This window comes from Doryrhamphus excisus, chromosome 2 (genome assembly GCF_030265055.1).
Source record: "Doryrhamphus excisus isolate RoL2022-K1 chromosome 2, RoL_Dexc_1.0, whole genome shotgun sequence".
NCBI classification, from domain to species: Eukaryota; Metazoa; Chordata; class Actinopteri; order Syngnathiformes; family Syngnathidae; genus Doryrhamphus; species Doryrhamphus excisus.
In genome coordinates, this window is record NC_080467.1 from 11,630,179 (window position 1) to 11,651,007 (window position 20,829).

The following is a 20,829-nucleotide window of genomic DNA, read 5'->3' on the forward strand; positions in this document are numbered from 1 at the left end:
TTGAAAAAAACGTAAGGGGTTAGTATGTCGTTTTTTTTTTCAACTTGTTTTTAAAGCACTTTTCTGGTCAAAAATAAAAGTGGAAACCTCACACACACTCAACAGGGGACCCAGAAGCATCCAAAAATGGCATAAAATGCCAGATTTTGAATTTGGTGATTTTTGAAAAAAACGTAAGGGGCTAGTATGTCGTTTTTTTCATTTTTTTCAACTTATTTTTAAAGCACTTTTCTGTCAAAAATAAAAGTGGAAACCTCACACACACTCAACAGGGGACCCAGAAGCATCCAAAAATGGCATAAAATGCCAGATTTTGAATTTGGTGATTTTTGAAAAAAAACGTAAGGGGTTAGTATGTCGTTTTTTTTTCAACTTGTTTTTAAAGCACTTTTCTGGTCAAAAATAAAAGTGGAAACCTCACACACACTCAACAGGGGACCCAGAAGCATCCAAAAATGGCATAAAATGCCAGATTTTGAATTTGGTGATTTTTGAAAAAAACGTAAGGGGTTAGTATGTCGTTTTTTTTCAACTTGCTTTTAAAGCACTTTTCTGTCAAAAATAAAAGTGGAAACCTCACACACACTCAACAGAGGACCCAGAAGCATCCAAAAATGGCATAAAATGCCAGATTTTGAATTTGGTGATTTTTGAAAAAAACGTAAGGGGTTAATATGTCGTTTTTTTTTCCAACTTGCTTTTAAAGCACTTTTCTGTCAAAAATAAAAGTGGAAACCTCACACACACTCAACAGGGGACCCAGAAGCATCCAAAAATGGCATAAAATGCCAGATTTTGAATTTGGTGATTTTTGAAAAAAACGTAAGGGGTTAGTATGTCGTTTTTTTTTTCAACTTGTTTTTAAAGCACTTTTCTGGTCAAAAATAAAAGTGGAAACCTCACACACACTCAACAGGGGACCCAGAAGCATCCAAAAATGGCATAAAATGCCAGATTTTGAATTTGGTGATTTTTGAAAAAAACGTAAGGGGTTAGTATGTCGTTTTTTTTTCAACTTCCTTTTAAAGCACTTTTCTGTCAAAAATAAAAGTGGAAACCTCACACACACTCAACAGGGGACCCAGAAGCATCCAAAAATGGCATAAAATGCCAGATTTTGAATTAGGTGATTTTTGAAAAAAACGTAAGGGGTTAGTATGTCATTTTTTTCATTTTTTTCAACTTGTTTTTAAAGCACTTTTCTGTCAAAAAAAAAGTGGAAACCTCACACACACTCAACAGGGGACCCAGAAGCATCCAAAAATGGCATAAATTGCCAGATTTTGAATTTGGTGATTTTTGAAAAAAACGTAAGGGGTTAGTATGTCGTTTTTTTCAACTTGCTTTTAAAGCACTTTTCTGTCAAAAATAAAAGTGGAAACCTCACACACACTCAAAAGGGGACCCAGAAGCATCCAAAAATGGCATAAAATGCCAGATTTTGAATTTGGTGATTTTTGAAAAAAACGTAGGGGGTTAGTATGTCGGTTTTTTTTCAACTTGTTTTTAAAGCACTTTTCTGGTCAGAAATAAAAGTGGAAACCTCTCACACACTCAACAGGGGACCCAGAAGCATCCAAAAATGGCATAAAATGCCAGATTTTGAATTTGGTGATTTTTGAAAAAAACGTAAGGGGTTAGTATGTCGTTTTTTTTCCAACTTGCTTTTAAAGCACTTTTCTGTCAAAAATAAAAGTGGAAACCTCACACACACTCAACAGGGGACCCAGAAGCATCCAAAAATGGCATAAAATGCCAGATTTTGAATTTGGTGATTTTTCAAAAAAACGTAAGGGATTAGTATGTCATTTTTTTCATTTTTTTCAACTTGTTTTTAAAGCACTTTTCTGTCAAAAAAAAGTGGAAACCTCACACACACTCAACAGGGGACCCAGAAGCATCCAAAAATGGCATAAATTGCCAGATTTTGAATTTGGTGATTTTTGAAAAAAACGTAAGGGGTTAGTATGTCGTTTTTTTCGTTTTTTTCAACTTCCTTTTAAAGCACTTTTCTGTCAAAAATAAAAGTGGAAACCTCACACACACTCAACAGGGGACCCAGAAGCATCCAAAAATGGCATAAAATGCCAGATTTTGAATTTGGTGATTTTTGAAAAAAAACGTAAGGGGTAAGTATGTCGTTTTTTTTCAACTTCCCTTTAAAGCACTTTTCTGTCAAAAATAAAAGTGGAAACCTCACACACACTCAACAGGGGACCCAGAAGCATCCAAAAATGGCATAAAATGCCAGATTTTGAATTTGGTGATTTTTGAAAAAAACGTAAAGGGGTTAGTATGTCGTTTTTTTCATTTTTTTCAACTTGCTTTTAATGCAATTTTCTGGTCAAAAAAACAGGGGAAACCTCACACACACTCAACAGGGGACCCAGAAGCATCCAAAAATGGCATAAAATGCCAGATTTTGAATTTGGTGATTTTTGAAAAAAACGTAAGGGGTTAGTATGTCGTTTTTTTCGTTTTTTTCAACTTGCTTTTAAAGCACTTTCTGTCAAAAATAAAAGTGGAAACCTCACACACACTCAAAAGGGGACCCAGAAGCATCCAAAAATGGCATAAAATGCCAGATTTTGAATTTGGTGATTTTTGAAAAAAAACGTAAGGGGTTAGTATGTCGTTTTTTTTTCAACTTGTTTTTAAAGCACTTTTCTGGTCAAAAATAAAAGTGGAAACCTCACACACACTCAACAGGGGACCCAGAAGCATCCAAAAATGGCATAAAATGCCAGATTTTGAATTTGGTGATTTTTGAAAAAAACGTAAGGGGTTAGTATGTCGTTTTTTTTCAACTTGCTTTTAAAGCACTTTTCTGTCAAAAATAAAAGTGGAAACCTCACACACACTCAACAGAGGACCCAGAAGCATCCAAAAATGGCATAAAATGCCAGATTTTGAATTTGGTGATTTTTGAAAAAAACGTAAGGGGTTAATATGTCGTTTTTTTTTCCAACTTGCTTTTAAAGCACTTTTCTGTCAAACATAAAAGTGGAAACCTCACACACACTCAACAGGGGACCCAGAAGCATCCAAAAATGGCATAAAATGCCAGATTTTGAATTTGGTGATTTTTGAAAAAAACGTAAGGGGTTAGTATGTCGTTTTTTTCGTTTTTTTCAACTTGCTTTTAAAGCACTTTCTGTCAAAAATAAAAGTGGAAACCTCACACACACTCAAAAGGGGACCCAGAAGCATCCAAAAATGGCATAAAATGCCAGATTTTGAATTTGGTGATTTTTGAAAAAAACGTAAGGGGTTAGTATGTCGTTTTTTTTTCAACCTGTTTTTAAAGCACTTTTCTGGTCAAAAATAAAAGTGGAAACCTCACACACACTCAACAGGGGACCCAGAAGCATCCAAAAATGGCATAAAATGCCAGATTTTGAATTTGGTGATTTTTGAAAAAAACGTAAGGGGTTAGTATGTCGTTTTTTTTCAACTTGCTTTTAAAGCACTTTTCTGTCAAAAATAAAAGTGGAAACCTCACACACACTCAACAGGGGACCCAGAAGCATCCAAAAATGGCATAAAATGCCAGATTTTGAATTTGGTGATTTTTGAAAAAAACGTAAGGGGTTAATATGTCGTTTTTTTTTCCAACTTGCTTTTAAAGCACTTTTCTGTCAAAAATAAAAGTGGAAACCTCACACACACTCAACAGGGGACCCAGAAGCATCCAAAAATGGCATAAAATGCCAGATTTTGAATTTGGTGATTTTTGAAAAAAACGTAAGGGGTTAGTATGTCGTTTTTTTTCAACTTGCTTTTAAAGCACTTTTCTGTCAAAAATAAAAGTGGAAACCTCACACACACTCAACAGAGGACCCAGAAGCATCCAAAAATGGCATAAAATGCCAGATTTTGAATTTGGTGATTTTTGAAAAAAACGTAAGGGGTTAGTATGTCGTTTTTTTCGTTTTTTTCAACTTGCTTTTAAAGCACTTTTCTGTCAAAAATAAAGTGGAAATCTCACACACACCCAACAGGGGACCCAGAAGCATCCAAAAATGGCATAAAATGCCAGATTTTGAATTTGGTGATTTTTGAAAAAAACGTAAGGGGTTAGTATGTCGTTTTTTTTCCAACTTGCTTTTAAAGCACTTTTCTTTCAAAAATAAAAGTGGAAACCTCACACACACTCAACAGGGGACCCAGAAGCATCCAAAAATGGCATAAAATGCCAGATTTTGAATTTGGTGATTTTTGAAAAAAACGTAAGGGGTTAGTATGTCGTTTTTTTTCATTTTTTTTCAACTTGTTTTTAAAGCACTTTTCTGTCAAAAATAAAAGTGGAAACCTCACACACACTCAACAGGGGACCGAGAATCATCCAAAAATGGCATAAAATGCCAGATTTTGAATTTGGTGATTTTTGAAAAAAACGTAAGGGGTTAGTATGTCGTTTTTTTTTTTCAACTTCCTTTTAAAGCACTTTTCTGTCAAAAATAAAAATGGAAACCCCACACACACCCAACAGGGGACCCAGAAGCATCCAAAAATGGCATAAAATGCCAGATTTTGAATTTGGTGATTTTTGAAAAAAACGTAAGGGGTTAGTGTGTCGTTTTTTTCATTTTTTTCAACTTGCTTTTAATGCACTTTTCTGGTCAAAAAAACAGGGGAAACCTCACACACACTCAACAGGGGACCCAGAAGCATCCAAAAATGGCATAAAATGCCAGATTTTGAATTTGGTGATTTTTGAAAAAAAACGTAAGGGGTAAGTATGTCGTTTTTTTTCAACTTGTTTTTAAAGCACTTTTCTGTCAAAAATAAAAGTGGAAACCTCACACACACTCAACAGGGGACCCAGAAGCATCCAAAAATGGCATAAAATGCCAGATTTTGAATTTGGTGATTTTTGAAAAAAACGTAAGGGGTTAGTATGTCGTTTTTTTTCAACTTGCTTTTAAAGCACTTTTCTTTCAAAAATAAAAGTGGAAACCTCACACACACTCAACAGGGGACCCAGAAGCATCCAAAAATGGCATAAAATGCCAGATTTTGAATTTGGTGATTTTTGAAAAAAACGTAAGGGGTTAGTATGTCGTTTTTTTCATTTTTTTCAACTTGCATTTAATGCACTTTTCTGGTCAAAAAACAGGGGAAACCTCACACACACTCAACAGGGGACCCAGAAGCATCCAAAAATGGCATAAAATGCCAGATTTTGAATTTGGTGATTTTTGAAAAAAAACGTAAGGGGTTAGTATGTCGTTTTTTTTCAACTTGCTTTTAAAGCACTTTTCTGTCAAAAATAAAAGTGGAAACCTCACACACACTCAACAGGGGACCCAGAAGCATCCAAAAATGGCATAAAATGCCAGATTTTGAATTTGGTGATTTTTGAAAAAAACGTAAGGGGTTAGTATGTCGTTTTTTTTCAACTTGCTTTTAAAGCACTTTTCTTTCAAAAATAAAAGTGGAAACCTCACACACACTCAACAGGGGACCCAGAAGCATCCAAAAATGGCATAAAATGCCAGATTTTGAATTTGGTGATTTTTGAAAAAAACGTAAGGGGTTAGTATGTCGTTTTTTTCATTTTTTTCAACTTGCATTTAATGCACTTTTCTGGTCAAAAAACAGGGGAAACCTCACACACACTCAACAGGGGACCCAGAAGCATCCAAAAATGGCATAAAATGCCAGATTTTGAATTTGGTGATTTTTGAAAAAAAACGTAAGGGGTTAGTATGTCGTTTTTTTTCAACTTGCTTTTAAAGCACTTTTCTGTCAAAAATAAAAGTGGAAACCTCACACACACTCAACAGGGGACCCAGAAGCATCCAAAAATGGCATAAAATGCCAGATTTTGAATTTGGTGATTTTTGAAAAAAACGTAAGGGGTTAGTATGTCGTTTTTTTTTCAACTTGCTTTAAAGCACTTTTCTGTCAAAAATAAAAGTGGAAACCTCACACACACTCAACAGGGGACCCAGAAGCATCCAGAAATGGCATAAAATGCCAGATTTTGAATTTGGTGATTTTTCAAAAAAACGTAAGGGGTTAGTATGTCATTTTTTTCATTTTTTTCAACTTGTTTTTAAAGCACTTTTCTGTCCAAAAAAAAAGTGGAAACCTCACACACACTCAACAGGGGACCCAGAAGCATCCAAAAATGGCATAAAATGCCAGATTTTGAATTTGGTGATTTTTGAAAAAAACGTAAGGGGTTAGTATGTCGTTTTTTTCATTTTTTTCAACTTGCTTTTAATGCACTTTTCTGGTCAAAAAAACAGGGGAAACCTCACACACACTCAACAGGGGACCCAGAAGCATCCAAAAATGGCATAAAATGCCAGATTTTGAATTTGGTGATTTTTGAAAAAAACGTAAGGGGTTAGTATGTCGTTTTTTTTTCAACTTGCTTTTAAAGCACTTTTCTGTCTAAAATAAAAGTGGAAACCTCACACACACTCAACAGGGGACCCAGAAGCATCCAAAAATGGCATAAAATGCCAGATTTTGAATTTGGTGATTTTTGAAAAAAACGTAAGGGGTTAGTATGTCGTTTTTTTTCATTTTTTTCAACTTGCTTTTAAAGCACTTTTCTGTCAAAAATAAAAGTGGAAACCCCACACACACCCAACAGGGGACCCAGAAGCATCCAAAAATGGCATAAAATGCCAGATTTTGAATTTGGTGATTTTTGAAAAAAACGTAAGGGGTTAGTATGTCGTTTTTTTCATTTTTTTCAACTTGCTTTTAATGCACTTTTCTGGTCAAAAAAACAGGGGAAACCTCACACACACTCAACAGGGGACCCAGAAGCATCCAAAAAGGGCATAAAATGCCAGATTTTGAATTTGGTGATTTTTGAAAAAAACATAAGTTAGTATGTCGTTTTTTTCATTTTTTCCCAGTTTTTTTCTACTTGCTTTTAATGCACTTTTCTGGTCAAAAACACGGAGGAACCCTCACACACGCTCAACAGGGGGCCCAGAAGCACCCAAAAAGTGCATAAAATGCCAGAGTTTGAGGTTGGTGATTTTTGACAAAAATGCCAATCACAGTAGTTCAGTGGTGGAGTAAAACAATTAATAATAATTATAATTTTAATTATAATAATTATAATAACAAAAAGTTGAAGTGACACTTTCAACAGTGCAATCAATGTTTATATTCCTTTTCTGTAAAACATACTGCTAATACGAATGCATTAGGAGGTAGGCTAATACAGTAGTGAGGAGCAGAAAGTGTCAAACTACTTCTACCCTTTTTCTGCTGTTCTAATGTCACCTGCTGTGCTGAACACTCGTCCAGAGGGGCCACTTGTTGCAGGGGAAGATCCACTTCTTCTCACCTCAGTTGCCGGCGTTTTCCCCGGTGTCCGACGAGGAACTGGACGGGGAGGCCTGTAGACTTGTCGGTGATGTGGCGTCCCCTTTTTAAGGGGGTCTGCATGCTGTACGGCTTCTTAACGTGGCGTTCTTTGCTAATGACGGACGTTTTGTGGAGCTTCCCGTCGTAGTGTTTCCAAACATAGCATTTAAACGTTGCGGGTGCTTTAACTATAGAAAGTTTCTCTCTGTTTTACTAGTAGTTGTATGTGCCTCACGGCTTCCGTCCGTATTCAATACCAGATGCGGATGATGGTGCATTCAATACACCTGGGAAACGGCAAATGGAGCGAGGTTTAACGTTAATAAAACGGCGCTTGCATCAGATTACAGATACCAACGCACGCATCGAGTTGAATCTATTTTTTATTTTTGGATTATGTATTTTATTTCACCCGTCAATTGCATCCATAGCCAGTGAATGATAAAAAAAAGTCACATACTCAGCAATATACAATTCTCATATACATAATATATATATAGTATATTGCCACATTGTATGAGTATTGTCACATACTCATAGCAATATACTATATTGATGTAGTAAATAGGTGTGAGTATAGTGTGTCAAGTATATTTCTTTGAGTATTGATGTAGTATATAAGTATAATATGTTGCTATGATATGACTATAGTATATTGATATGAGTGTTGATGTAGTGTATATTTATGAGTATAGTATATTGATCCGAAATCTGATGTTGTATATTAGTATATAGTGTAGTATATTGATACGAGTGTTGATGTAGTATATTGAAATGATTATTGATGTAGTATCTACATGTGAGTATAGTATCGTCATATGAGTGTTGATGTCGTACAAGTATGAGTATAATATATTATATAGTAATGAGTATAATATATTGTTATGAGCATTGACGTACTATATAGGTATGAGTACAGTATATTGTTGTTGATGTAGTATATGGGTATGAGTATAGTATATTGCTTTGAGTATTGATGTAGTATATATGCACGACTATAGAATAATGCTATGAGTATTGATGTAGAATATGTGAGTATTGATGTCATATATAGGTATGAGGATAGTATATTGATATGTGTGCTGTATATAGGTATTAGTATATTGCTATGAGTATTGCATATATAATATATATAATATTTGTAGAAGTGTAGCGTCATGCCAACCCAAACACATTTATCTCACCAACGCTGTTTTTGTGTGCTTTCATATCCTCATAGCATTGTGCGCGTGCTTGTGTGTGTGTGTGTGTGTGTGGGTTGGGTAGGGGAGTCAAGTAGAAAGTATCAGCCGCATTCCACAGCAGATTGAGGTACTGGAACGGGCCCAGTGAGGGCGGATGCTATTTATGAATGGCGTCAATCATTTTTGACCTTGTTTGTTACTTTGACATTTAAGAGATTGATTGCAATGCAGGCAACGTCACTGATGGATGATGAGTCGCTTTTATTCAACCTCCATTTTAAAGCCAGGAAGATGAAATCAATCGTCTTTTTACAGCATCTTTAGGTCTGCATGAGTCATTTTCCTACAAAAAGATGTAACAAAGTTTAACAATTGGCCCATGGCTTCAAATTAGAGTTTAGCTCTTGGACCTTTACCCCCTCATATACTATGATATATTATTAGAATATAATAATAACATGGCCACTCCAAATTGTCTATAGGTATGAATGTGAGTGTGAATGGTTGTCTGTCTATATGTGCCCTGTGATTGGCTGGCCACCAGTCCAGGGTGTACCCCGCCTCTCGCCCGAAGACAGCTGGGATAGGCTCCAGCACTCCCGCGACCCTCGTGAGGAAAAGCGGTAGAAAATGAATGAATGAATGAATAATAACATGGGCGACACGGAGGTCGAGGTGGTTAGCACGCAGACACACACAGCTAGGAGCTACCAGGGTTCGATTCCACCCTCGGCCATATCTCTGCGTGGGTTTTCTCCGGGTACTCCGGTTTCCTCCCACATTCCAAAAACATGCTAGGTTAATTGGCCACTCCAAATTGTCCATAGGTATGAATGTGAGTGTGAATGGTTGTTTGTCTATATGTGCCCTGTGATTGGCTGGCCACTAGTCCAGGGTGTACCCCGCCTCTCGCCCGAAGACATCTGGGATAGGCTCCAGCACCCCCTTGTGATAATAAGTGGTAGAAAATGAGTGAATGATTGAATACTAGAGGGTCATGGTTACAAAATTATTTTTGCAGGCTAGCCTGGGACAATATTTTAAAAAGACATCCAAGACACCCACAGGGATCCGAGGCTTCATATTTTTGGTGGCGGTGTTACCTTACCTTGTGACCAAGCCACACTGTTTCCTGCGTTTGTGACAATGCTAAGCTAGCTTGATATTTTAGTTGCTGGTGAGATACCCTGACTGTGTTGATGGTCTTTAAAGTAGTAATGATATGTTTGTTCAACTTGGGCCAATTATCTCAAGTGATTGGCTGGCCACCAGTCCAGGGTGTACCCCGCCTCTCGCCCAAAGACAGATGGGATAGGCTCCAGAACCCCTTGCGACCCTCGTGAGGAAAAAGCGGTAGAAAATGAATGAATGAATAATAATAATAATAACATAACATTATATTATTATGATTTTCAGAGCTGTTTGAAACCTGAATTTCACTTGGATATTAATAAAGTACACACATTTATTACAAGAATACATATAAAGGTATTACTATTGCCACAGCACACAAGAAGTATAAACATGTGCCATAAGAGGAAGAATAAATACAGTATAGATAAACATGCAGCATAAGCGGAGTCGATATTATATAAGCGGATGCATGTTTTGATTGCCGATCTTTCCAGTCGGTTTATGTGTCGAACGCGTGATTGAAATACTTGAACTTCCCAGGCCCGGAACGAAACGTTAAAGGAACGGCTGTTAAATATTTAGGAGCTATGTTTGAGCTAATTATGGGCGTGAGCGGGTGTCATTGCAATAATGGTTGTTGTTAACGCTGCTCTGCCAGTTTAGATGCCGTCGTAAAGACGTGGAATCAAGCGTCACCGCGTGAAGATTAGCTGTGAACATTTATTCATACATGTTACATTCCCACACGTTCATATGAAATGAATAACAGAAGGGGAATTTATGCTAGCAATTGAACAGTTTTTACATTTGGTGTAAATCGCTGATTTACTGCGTTCAATCGAACGAGGTCATTGGCCAGATGGGAAAAAAAAAAAGGCGAGGTGGAAACATGGTAGTGTCCATCATGAGTTTGAGATGATCTTCTTCAGCTTCATCACCTCCTCACTGGTGAGCTGCAACATGGAGGCGGAGCCAGAATTCATCATCAGCAAAGACGACGACGGGAGTCTCGATTCGGCCGCCTTCGGACTCACCGCGTCGGCCTCGCCACGGCGGCTCGTCGTTACTGTGAGGTCTTGCGGAGCAGCGACGGGGCTCTGGGGTCTCTCCTTCGCGAGAGCTTCCCAGTAGGTTGGGGGTTTGGTGCCGCGTGAAGACGATGTTCCCTGCTGGGAAGCCACCACGGAGGCGGCGGGGTCGCTAAGGCGGCTGCTGCAGTGATGGCGCTTCGGGATGTGCTGACTCGACCTCGGGCTTGGTGCTTCTGTGTTCTCCACGCTCCCATCTTGGATCGTGGTGCCGTGCTGGCGGGGGTGGAGGTGAAATGATAGATTGGTTGGCATGTCCTTGCTCCGATGCACCTCCTGATCCGCCTGCAGGGGGCGAGGTAGCTGCTTCGTGTCACTTGGCTCCCCCGAGGGGCCGTACAGCTGCAGCCAGTTGTGGAATACGGACAGAGGGATCTCGATCTCCATCTTGTTGTTGTTGTTTTGGGAAGGCAGGCTGAACCTCCTTCCTTCTGGATTCTCCACTTGCTCCTCCGTCTGATTTCTGCCCTCTGTTGAGGTTTGCTTGTACTCTGGGCTGCTCATGGAGGTCAGGTCCACGACTGGGTCATCCCTCGACTTGGAATGGTACGCCACCGTTCCATCATCCGGCTTTCTGCCGCCTTCTTTCTTTGACCCCGGCGGGTATTGTGGCGTGTACAACGAGGACGGCGTGTTTAGGAACTTTGGGGTTTTGCTGAGCGAGGGCAGTGAGAAGGACGACTTCGGGTTCTTGTCGCTCCTCTGGCTCTGTGCTTTGATGCTAAGGTTGAGGGGCTCCCCGAGGCCAGACGAAGTCTTGTACTGTTCTGCCAGGTAGCGCAAATGCTCCAGTGGCTCCTTCACCCGCTCTGTTGGGTTGGGACCACATGGGGGGAAAGGGAATTTGGGTGGGGGAGCTGTCGGTTGGCCGTGTGATGCCAGAACCGAGGCTGGCACGGGGACGTAGGGGGGCAGAACTGAGTGGCTCGGGTGGTAGTAGTGCGGATGTCGGAACGGTAGAGGAAAGAGGCTCTGAAGGGGGCCCGGATGGAGGTTGGCATGGTTCTGTTGGAGATGAAAAACATTTGGTTGTTTGGTGGCATTTGGGATTCCAACCTTTCTCCATCAGAGCCAACATTCAAGAAAAAATGAGACGCCTTCTTCCACCTTGACAGGAAACTTCAAGGAAAAGTCCACTTTTTTGGGGAATCTTACCCATCATCCCCAATCCTTATGTGAGACATCAACACACTTTCTCTTCTAAAGATATACAAACAGGTAAAAAGAGGCAGCTAATGAATGCAGGTCATGGGACACAGCTGTTCAAAAAGCTCCACCAAGGTTTTCTATCCATGCTGTGAGCATGTAGTAAAAAGTACTTTGACGATAACATGTTATACTTCCTTCCTGGGTGCATTGATTTCACATAGCAACATAGAAGGGAAAGCTACACCTAGACTACAATACAAAAAGCTCCAATATGTAGCATCACCTTTGGCTAGCGACCTGAGGCATTGGGAGCCAGTGTGTGCTGAAGCTAGTTGCTAGCCGGCTAGTCATTAGCCGCTGTGGCGTGGCCAGGTGTCACTACACCAGTAAGGTAGTTCTTGGGCGTAACAATGTTGATAATAATAATAATAATAATAATAACAATATGCTTCATATGCAGCTCACATGATGGACATAGAGCCTGGCTGGATGTGGAATAGATGCGTGACTCATGACGCAGCTGCCTCTTTTTTACCTCTTTGTATATCTTTACAAGGCAGGATGTGGATGATGGACAACATACTTAGGAACATCGGACCAACCTGGTGGTGCAGCGGCATTGACATGAGCTTGCGTTTGGCGGGTCTCGGACCGTCGACGATGCTGTCCTCTGGGCTGTAGCCATGGTAACGGAAGCGCTCGATGGCATGTGGCGGTATGACACTCATCAGCTGCCCCTTCAGGTGGCATTCATACGGCAGCAGCAGCCTAGACGTGATGACGACAAGACGCGTGTCAGGTGAGAGAACACCTAACCTCGACACGTTCCGCTTCCTCGACGTGCGACTTACTTCTCGTAGTGGCGGCGGGTGCAGGTGGCTGCGCTCGTGCTGCGTGGGTTCCCCCCCAGCGAGTTGTAGACTTGCTTCCAAAGCTGCTGGGCTGTCACCTGTTAGCACGGACATAGAGGACATGAGGTGTGCCCTTTGACCCCTTCAGTGTGAGAAATGCATGTACATGTGACCAAATTAGGAATCTGACCTGGTGGTAGCCTCCCAAGCTTCTGACCGTCTTGAACATGACATATAGATCAACTGAGGGGAAGAACAAACATAAGTCACTCATTTTCACAAACAACAAACCCATTCATGCTTCTGTGATGCCTTGCCAAAGTCCCTGAGTGTTACAACGTGTCACAGACAAGTCTTTCATTTTGCCTGGGGAAAAGAAGCTAGTAATTATTTAGCCTTCCCACTTCCTCTTATGTAGATACACATCAGCACCTACAGTTTGCTCTAATTCAACATCAGCACACAATCTCTAATCCAACCCAACATCAGAGCATATGGTCTAATCCAACATCAGCACATGTACTGTAATCCAATTCAACATCAGCACATAATCTCTAATCCAACCCAACATCAGAACATATGGTCTAATCCAACATCAGCACATGTACTGTAATCCAATTCAACATCAGCACATAATCTCTAATCCAACCCAACATCAGAACATATGGTCTAATCCAACATCAGCACATTTACTGTAATCCAATTCAACATCAGCACATAATCTCTAATCCAACCCAACATCAGAACATATGGTCTAATCCAACATCAGCACATGTACTGTAATCCAATTCAACATCAGCACATAATCTCTAATCCAACCCAACATCAGAACATATGGTCTAATCCAACATCAGCACATGTACTGTAATCCAATTCAACATCAGCACATAATCTCTAATCCAACCCAACATCAGAACATATGGTCTAATCCAACATCAGCACATTTACTGTAATCCAATTCAACATCAGCACATAATCTCTAATCCAACCCAACATCAGAGCATATGGTCTAATCCAACATCAGCACATGTACTGTAATCCAATTCAACATCAGCACATAATCTCTAATCCAACCCAACATCAGAACATATGGTCTAATCCAACATCAGCACATGTACTGTAATCCAATTCAACATCAGCACATAATCTCTAATCCAACCCAACATCAGAACATATGGTCTAATCCAACATCAGCACATTTACTGTAATCCAATTCAACATCAGCACATAATCTCTAATCCAACCCAACATCAGAACATATGGTCTAATCCAACATCAGCACATGTACTGTAATCCAATTCAACATCAGCACATAATCTCTAATCCAACCCAACATCAGAACATATGGTCTAATCCAACATCAGCACATGTACTGTAATCCAATTCAACATCAGCACATAATCTCTAATCCAATCCAACATCAGCACATAATCTCTAATCCAATCCAACGTCAGCACATAATCTCTAATCCAATCCAACATCAGCACATAATCTCTAATCCAATCCAACATCAGCACATAATCTCTAATCCAACCCAACATCAGCACATAATCTCTAATCCAATCCAACATCAGCACATGTACTGTAATCCAACCCAACATCAGCACATAATCTCTAATCCAATCCAACAACAGCACATGTGCTCTAATGCAACATCGGCAGATGTGCTCTAATCCAACATCAACAAATTTGCTCTAATCCAACATCAGCAGATGTGCTCCAATCCAACATCAGCAGATGTGCTCCAATCCAACATCAGCAGATGTGCTCCAATCCAACATCAGCAGATGTGCTCCAATCCAATGCGACGTCAGCGCATATGGTCTAATCCAACATCATCAGATATGCTCAAATCCAACATCAGCACATATGCTCAAATCTAACCCGACATCAGCAGATGAGCTCTAACCCAACATCATCATATATGCTCTAATCCAACATCAGATGTGCTCTAATCCAACATCATCATATATGCTCTAATCCAACATCAACATATATGCTCTAATCCAACATCAGATGTACTCTAATCCAACATCAGGATATATGCTCTAATCCAACATCAGGATATATGCTCTAATCCAACATGGGCAGATGTGCTCTAATCCCGTTGAAGGTGATCGTTAGCAGGGTACGTACTTTGCTTGAAACCCAGATGAGGGATCCTCTCTATGGGAGTATCTCGCTTCTTCATGAAAAGGTAAAGACCTTTAAGGAACTGCTCCTCGCTGGTGTCTGCTGGCTCTCTGCGATGTTCCTCCTGGACCCCCAGGTGGGTCATGGTCATGCGTACCTGGGAAGACATGTGACCAAAACAATGTAAATCAAAGCTGAGACAACGTAGCACGAGTGCATCCTTTCAGGACCGTTCTTCATGTCCATGACGCTATGACCTGCATCGTATCCGTTTGGCCTTTGGGACGAAAAACTGAAGCCGAGTGTGAGAACTCACCTGTCTTTCCATGACTCTTCTCAGGACGTCCACGGAGCGCCAACAATACAGACAAGACGCGTGCGTCCCGGCGGCTGCTGCTGGCAAATATGCAACACTGACAGCGAGGACGCCTACTTCAACGTCCCGCTGCTGAGATTTGGACGTGGTCGGACCAGTCCGACCTGCTATCAAAGAACTGCAGCGCTGGAATGGAGCACGCATGGCGTACATTGGCAGATCGAGGAGGAGGAGGATTGCAGTTGATGATTAAGAATTGATATTTGTTGATTTCATGGTCCTGTTTGGCAGCTTCATGATGCGGCGTGGCTGGATGGTGAAATATCATAAGGGACAATATATATATTCATGAACATGGCTATGTCATGTGACTCACACAACAACACGCCATCCATATTTCCTGGTACAGTATATAACACCGCTCAAGGATATCATTCCACTTCTTCTCCACGGTGACATGCTCAGGTGATGGTTGCTGCGTCCATCTTCAGTCCTGGTGGAAGCTTCAAACTAATTTGTTCCCGCAAATTCACACATTTTCCAAACAATATTTCCAAGTGAGGGCGGCACGGCGGTCTAGTGGTTAGCGCGCAGACCTCACAGCTAGGAGACCAGGGTTCAATTCCACCCTCGGCCATCTCTGTGTGGAGTTTGCATGTTCTCCCCGTTAATGCGTGGGTTTTCTCCGGGTACTCCGGTTTCCTCCCACATTCCAAAAACATGCTAGGTTAATTGGCCACTCCAAATTGTCCATAGGTATGAATGTGAGTGTGAATGGTTGTTTGTCTATATGTGCCCTGTGATTGGCTGGCCACCAGTCCAGGGTGTACCCCGCCTCTCGGCCAAAGACAGCTGGGATAGGCTCCAGCACCCCCTGTGACCCCACGTGAATGATTTTCACTTGGAAATTCATTCATTCATTTTTCCTCACGAGGGTCACGGGGGTGCTGGAGCCTATCCCAGCTGTCTTCGGGCCAATCACAGGGCACATATAGACAAACAACCATTCACACTCACATTCATTCCTATGGACAATTCGGAGTCGCCAATTAACCTAGCATGTTTTTGGAATGTGGGAGGAAACCGGAGTACCCGGAGAAAACCCACACATGCACATGCAAACTCCACACAGAAATAGCCGAGGGTGGAATTGAACCCTGGTCTCCTAGCTGTGAGGCCTGCGCGCTAACCACTCGACCGCCGTGCCGAAGTGAAAATCATTCATTCATTCATTCATTTTCTACCGCTTTTCCTCACAAGGGTCGCGGGGGTGCTGGAGCCTATCCCAGCTGTCTTCGGGCGAGAGGCGGGGTACACTGTGGACTGGTGGCCAGCCAATCACAGGGCACATATAGACAAACAACCATTCACACTCACATTCATACCTATGGACAATTAAAAGCGGCCAATTAACCTAGCATGTTTTTGGAATGTGGGAGGAAACCGGAGAAAACCCACGCATGCACGGGGAGAACATGAAAACTCCACACAGAGATGGCCAAGGGTGGAATTGAACCCTGGTCTCCTAGCTGTGAGGTCTGCGCGTTAACCACTCGACCGCCATGCCGAAGTGAAAATCAATTCAATTCTATTTTCCCTTGAAAAGTACACCTAACATTCCATGGGAGAGGAGTTGTTTCCCAACCAGATGGTTGCTGCTTCCATCTCCAAGGCCGCTGTGATCATTGCTTGTAATTGGATTCGTCTTTATTTGGACTTTTGGAGAAAAAATATTTTTTGTTGTTGATGAGCGGCACACAGTAAAAGCGGCTCAGATTCCTTGATAAATATTCCAGGTAAGGAATGGCTCCATTTAGCTTTGCAGAGAGTCGGATTGCTGTGCTGAGATGTCATCACAACATCTGTCATCATATTAATGATGATAATTATCAGCGCATTAACAGGAAGTGCCACATTTCAACGGCTCAGTGTCTATTTTGGGTCGGCTGAGGTTAGATGACAGAGCGGGTATTTCATTGCTTCATTTGTTTGTCTGTGCGTAGTCGTTGGTATTTCAATCACCCCTCCAACGCCCCATGCTGAGTAAAGTCATAATTGGCACAGCAAGGCGTGGTTGGTGGCAGTGCAGGATGTGGCGCTTGCATGCCAGCATGGAATACACGGTGGCTAATTGCTTTTAATTGACACCAGAACCAGTTAGTGCGCCTTCGCTCCACACTTAGTACATTTTTTTCCTCCCCATTAAATGTTTCTTGTATGTCCAAAATATATCTCGTCCACCTCCAGCCAGGCTCCGTGTCCATCATGTGAGCTGCATATGAAGCACATTGTTATTATTATTATTATCAACATTGTTACGCCCAAGAACTACCTTACTGGTGTAGTGACACCAGGCCACCCCAAAGGTGACGCTACATATTGGAGCTTTTTGTTTTGTAGGCTAGGTGTGGCCTTCCTTTCTATGTTGCTATGTGAAATCAATGTACCCAGGAAGTATGACATGTTATCATCAATGTACCTTTTTGAATAGCTGTGTCCCATTTTTTTTTAACCTGTTTGTATATCTGGCGGAGAAGAGACTGATAGAAGTTGCGATGCATCCATGGTGACAGAGGTGTCAGTCAAGATGACGCAATGATATTTATCAGTGTTCAGGTGAAAGATGTTGAGACATTGCAATTTCAACATACGCGGCAGAGCTGGTTTAACAGGAAGGAGATTTGGGCAAGCGGTCATCAGACAACATGTCACCAAAATTCACCACATGGATGCGTTTTATTTGCGTAGCTCAGACTCACAGCAGAGCTTCGTTGTGAAGGCCCGCTACGCTCGGAGGAGTCTACGAGCGCCTTTTAACGTCAAGAAAAGCATAGTTTTTCCACTAAAGCAGGTAGTGACCGCTAGCATATTCACTAAAGCTACATGTTTATTAGCTAGCAGTCACCTAACAAAGCAGACACTGATGTCTGATGAAAGACAAACATCCTCTTTAGCCATGGATGACATCCTGCCGATGCGTCTTGATGATGGATGCCCTTGAGGAAACATGTCTGTCAGAAATCAAAACCAAAGCCCGACTTTCTTCCCGCTATTTTCTGTGCAATAAATAATAAGAATTCAACAATTTGTGCTCGAACGCAAGGTCACCACAATGTCAGCATACCGTGAACGCAACATTGAGATGGTGACATCTAAAAGCTGGAATTTCCCCTTGTGGGACTAATAATAACTAATATCTTATCTGATCTTATCAACATGAACGTATCATGAACGCAACACGAACGTATAGTGAATACAACGTGAATTTCAGTCAGGAATTGCGTGCCAAGCGTGTAATTTACGAGTAGAGCAAATGCAACTGGTCTTTACGCTTTTCAGGCGTGCCATGAATGCAATCATGATTATTCTATAATTACGTGTTAATGATGTGAAAGATGATTGGACGGGAATGTGGATACTCAGGTTACAATCAAAGCGGTATTTCATTCAGTTTGATTCCTCAGAGGGAGTTTTTCCTCGCCTCCGTCACCAAGCGAGGTTGGAGTTGCTTCTGTGTTTTTTTTTAATGATCACCGCAGTGTGTAAGGTGCTATGAGATAACCCTTGGATGGGATAAGCCACAACAAACTTAACACAATGGCACAATTCATTAAAACACCTTCAGTTCAGACTGCAGTGTGTGTGTGTGTGTGTATGTTATGTCTCTGTGGTTGCTGCGTAAAAAACAGAATGGAAAGCATGTTTGTGTTACAGCAGCACATGGCGGACACTTAGCTAAAACACACATAACAATAACACCCTAACTGTTTACTTTGTGAACACACTTTGGATAGAATGTGGCATTGACAGCAAATATGACATTTATAGACGAGTAGAATGTGAAATGTGTCACACAAAAGCGTCTCTCACATTCTCCACTCTGAGAATATGTCAAGAATGGCGTCAGTCCGCTTGCTGATTTCACATCACAACACAAACCAGCACCAGCGAGTACCAACAAGCACCAGATACTATCAGCAAGCATCAGTGAGCGAGTATTGGCGAGTATGAGTGAGTATCAGCAAGTATCAGAGACCAATATCAGAGAGTGTGAGTACCCATTGGTGATTTTATATCTAACAACTTTTATATCTTAAAACTAAAGTAAATTAGTGTTTGGAACAAAACTATTTTCTCTCTAAGTTGTACATAAACTCTACAAAGTGGGTGTGACGTCTTCATGAACATTTCAGTCACGCGCCTTTTTCTGCTTAAACTCCACCAATCAGAGCAAGAGATAGTGTCAGCCAATCAGAGAATAGCGTTGGCACATCCTGATTTGCATGAAGACTTCTACAAGACCACTCGTTCTCGCTGCGGATCTCACATTCCTATCGCAAGGTCCAATCGTATTGACAACAATGCCTGAACCAGCAAAATCTGCCCCTAAGAAGGGATCCAAGAAAGCCGTCACCAAAGCGGCCGGGAAGGGCGGCAAGAAGAGAAAGAGTCGCAGGAAGGAGAGCTACGCTATCTACGTGTACAAGGTGCTTAAACAAGTGCACCCTGACACCGGTATCTCTTCCAAGGCCATGAGCATCATGAACTCCTTCGTCAACGACATTTTTGAGCGCATCGCTTCCGAGGCGTCGCGTCTGGCTCATTACAACAAACGCTCCACCATCACGTCCAGGGAGATCCAGACCGCCGTACGTCTCCTGCTTCCCGGAGAGCTGGCCAAGCACGCCGTGTCTGAGGGCACCAAGGCCGTCACCAAGTACACCAGCTCCAAGTAAACAGGCTCCAATAAAAAGGCTAGAATTCTACCCAACGGCTCTTTTAAGAGCCACGCACTTCCTCTGCAGAGCAACCTACCTTGAATGTTATATGTTAGCTAGCTCCTGCTAGTTAGCCCGCCAATGACTGGTGCCATTGAGTACAATGGCCTGTGAGGGTCAAATTGTGATCTCCTTTCATGCTAAGAGCTAATCAATTTGAGTGTTTGAAAAACCTAAATGCACGAAATAGATGTTAGTATTACCAATTACCCCCAATTAAGGCTATATCAGTCATACAGAAACATGCTAATGCTAACAATGACGTGTGTAGTATATAACATTGGTATGTTATATGTACAGTATACATAGCAATTGGTCATATGTATGCATATATCCTCAAGACTTTTGTTTGTTTTTATTTGAATATAGTTATACAGAGCCCAAATGGGAAGGAATGAAAGTCTCCCTTTTTCATTTTGCTTTCAATCACATTGTAAAATAAAGATGGTGAATCTGAAACTGACAGGTGCTTGATTTTTGTTTTGATAATAAAAACTTCCTGTGCTAACACCACCTGACCGGAATGAATGTATATACACAAAACACCTTTTTACTTTTACAATTCTAATTTCACAGGACGTAAACAAGTCCAAAGGGATGGGAACTTTACCTTGTAGACATGACATGGAGGATGTGGGACACGTCATGGCCGACTCCAGATAAAATAATCAACTAACAGCAGCGAGGGATGACTGCATTGCTAAAATTGATACGAGAATGAGCGCAGGCCAAAAAAGTGAAAGCGCTAATGTTCCCCTGGGATGAACCACAGCTCTCCAGTGCCGGCAGCACTCATGTAGCAGCACCATGCTTGACTTTCTACTCACTGGTGTTGACTACTCACTATTTAGACTT

The 20,829-nt window shown here is 41.3% G+C and overlaps 2 protein-coding genes across 2 annotated transcripts; one reads left to right on the forward strand and one right to left on the reverse strand.

Annotated features, from left to right (window-relative positions):
• Window positions 1-10,359: 10,359 nt before the first annotated feature.
• Window positions 10,360-15,807, reverse strand: arid6 (AT-rich interaction domain 6). The gene is made up of 6 exons (XM_058062104.1): window positions 15,197-15,807; window positions 14,884-15,037; window positions 12,938-12,990; window positions 12,748-12,845; window positions 12,499-12,664; window positions 10,360-11,752 (listed from the first exon to the last, which is right to left on the reverse strand). Exons 1-6 carry the CDS (start codon window positions 15,407-15,409, stop codon window positions 10,562-10,564), a joined length of 1,875 nt encoding a protein of 624 aa, XP_057918087.1. The 5' UTR covers window positions 15,410-15,807; the 3' UTR covers window positions 10,360-10,561.
• A 3,669-nt stretch (window positions 15,808-19,476) lies between these two features.
• On the forward strand, window positions 19,477-20,484 carry LOC131108728 (histone H2B-like). Its single transcript, XM_058059975.1, has one exon. It carries the CDS (start codon window positions 19,480-19,482, stop codon window positions 19,930-19,932), a length of 453 nt encoding a protein of 150 aa, XP_057915958.1. The 5' UTR covers window positions 19,477-19,479; the 3' UTR covers window positions 19,933-20,484.
• The last annotated feature ends 345 nt before the right edge of the window (window positions 20,485-20,829 follow it).

Coding starts and splice junctions, on each gene's coding strand:
- arid6 (XM_058062104.1), bottom strand. CDS start 15,409: ATGTACGCCATGCGTGCTCCATTCCAGCGCTGCAGTTCTTTGATAGCA. Junction 15,038..15,196: donor GAAGAGTCATGGAAAGACAG/GTGAGTTCTCAC, acceptor ATGTCTTCCCAG/GTACGCATGACCATGACCCA. Junction 11,753..12,498: donor CAATGCCGCTGCACCACCAG/GTTGGTCCGATG, acceptor CATCTCCAACAG/AACCATGCCAACCTCCATCC.
- LOC131108728 (XM_058059975.1), top strand. CDS start 19,480: ATGAAGACTTCTACAAGACCACTCGTTCTCGCTGCGGATCTCACATTC.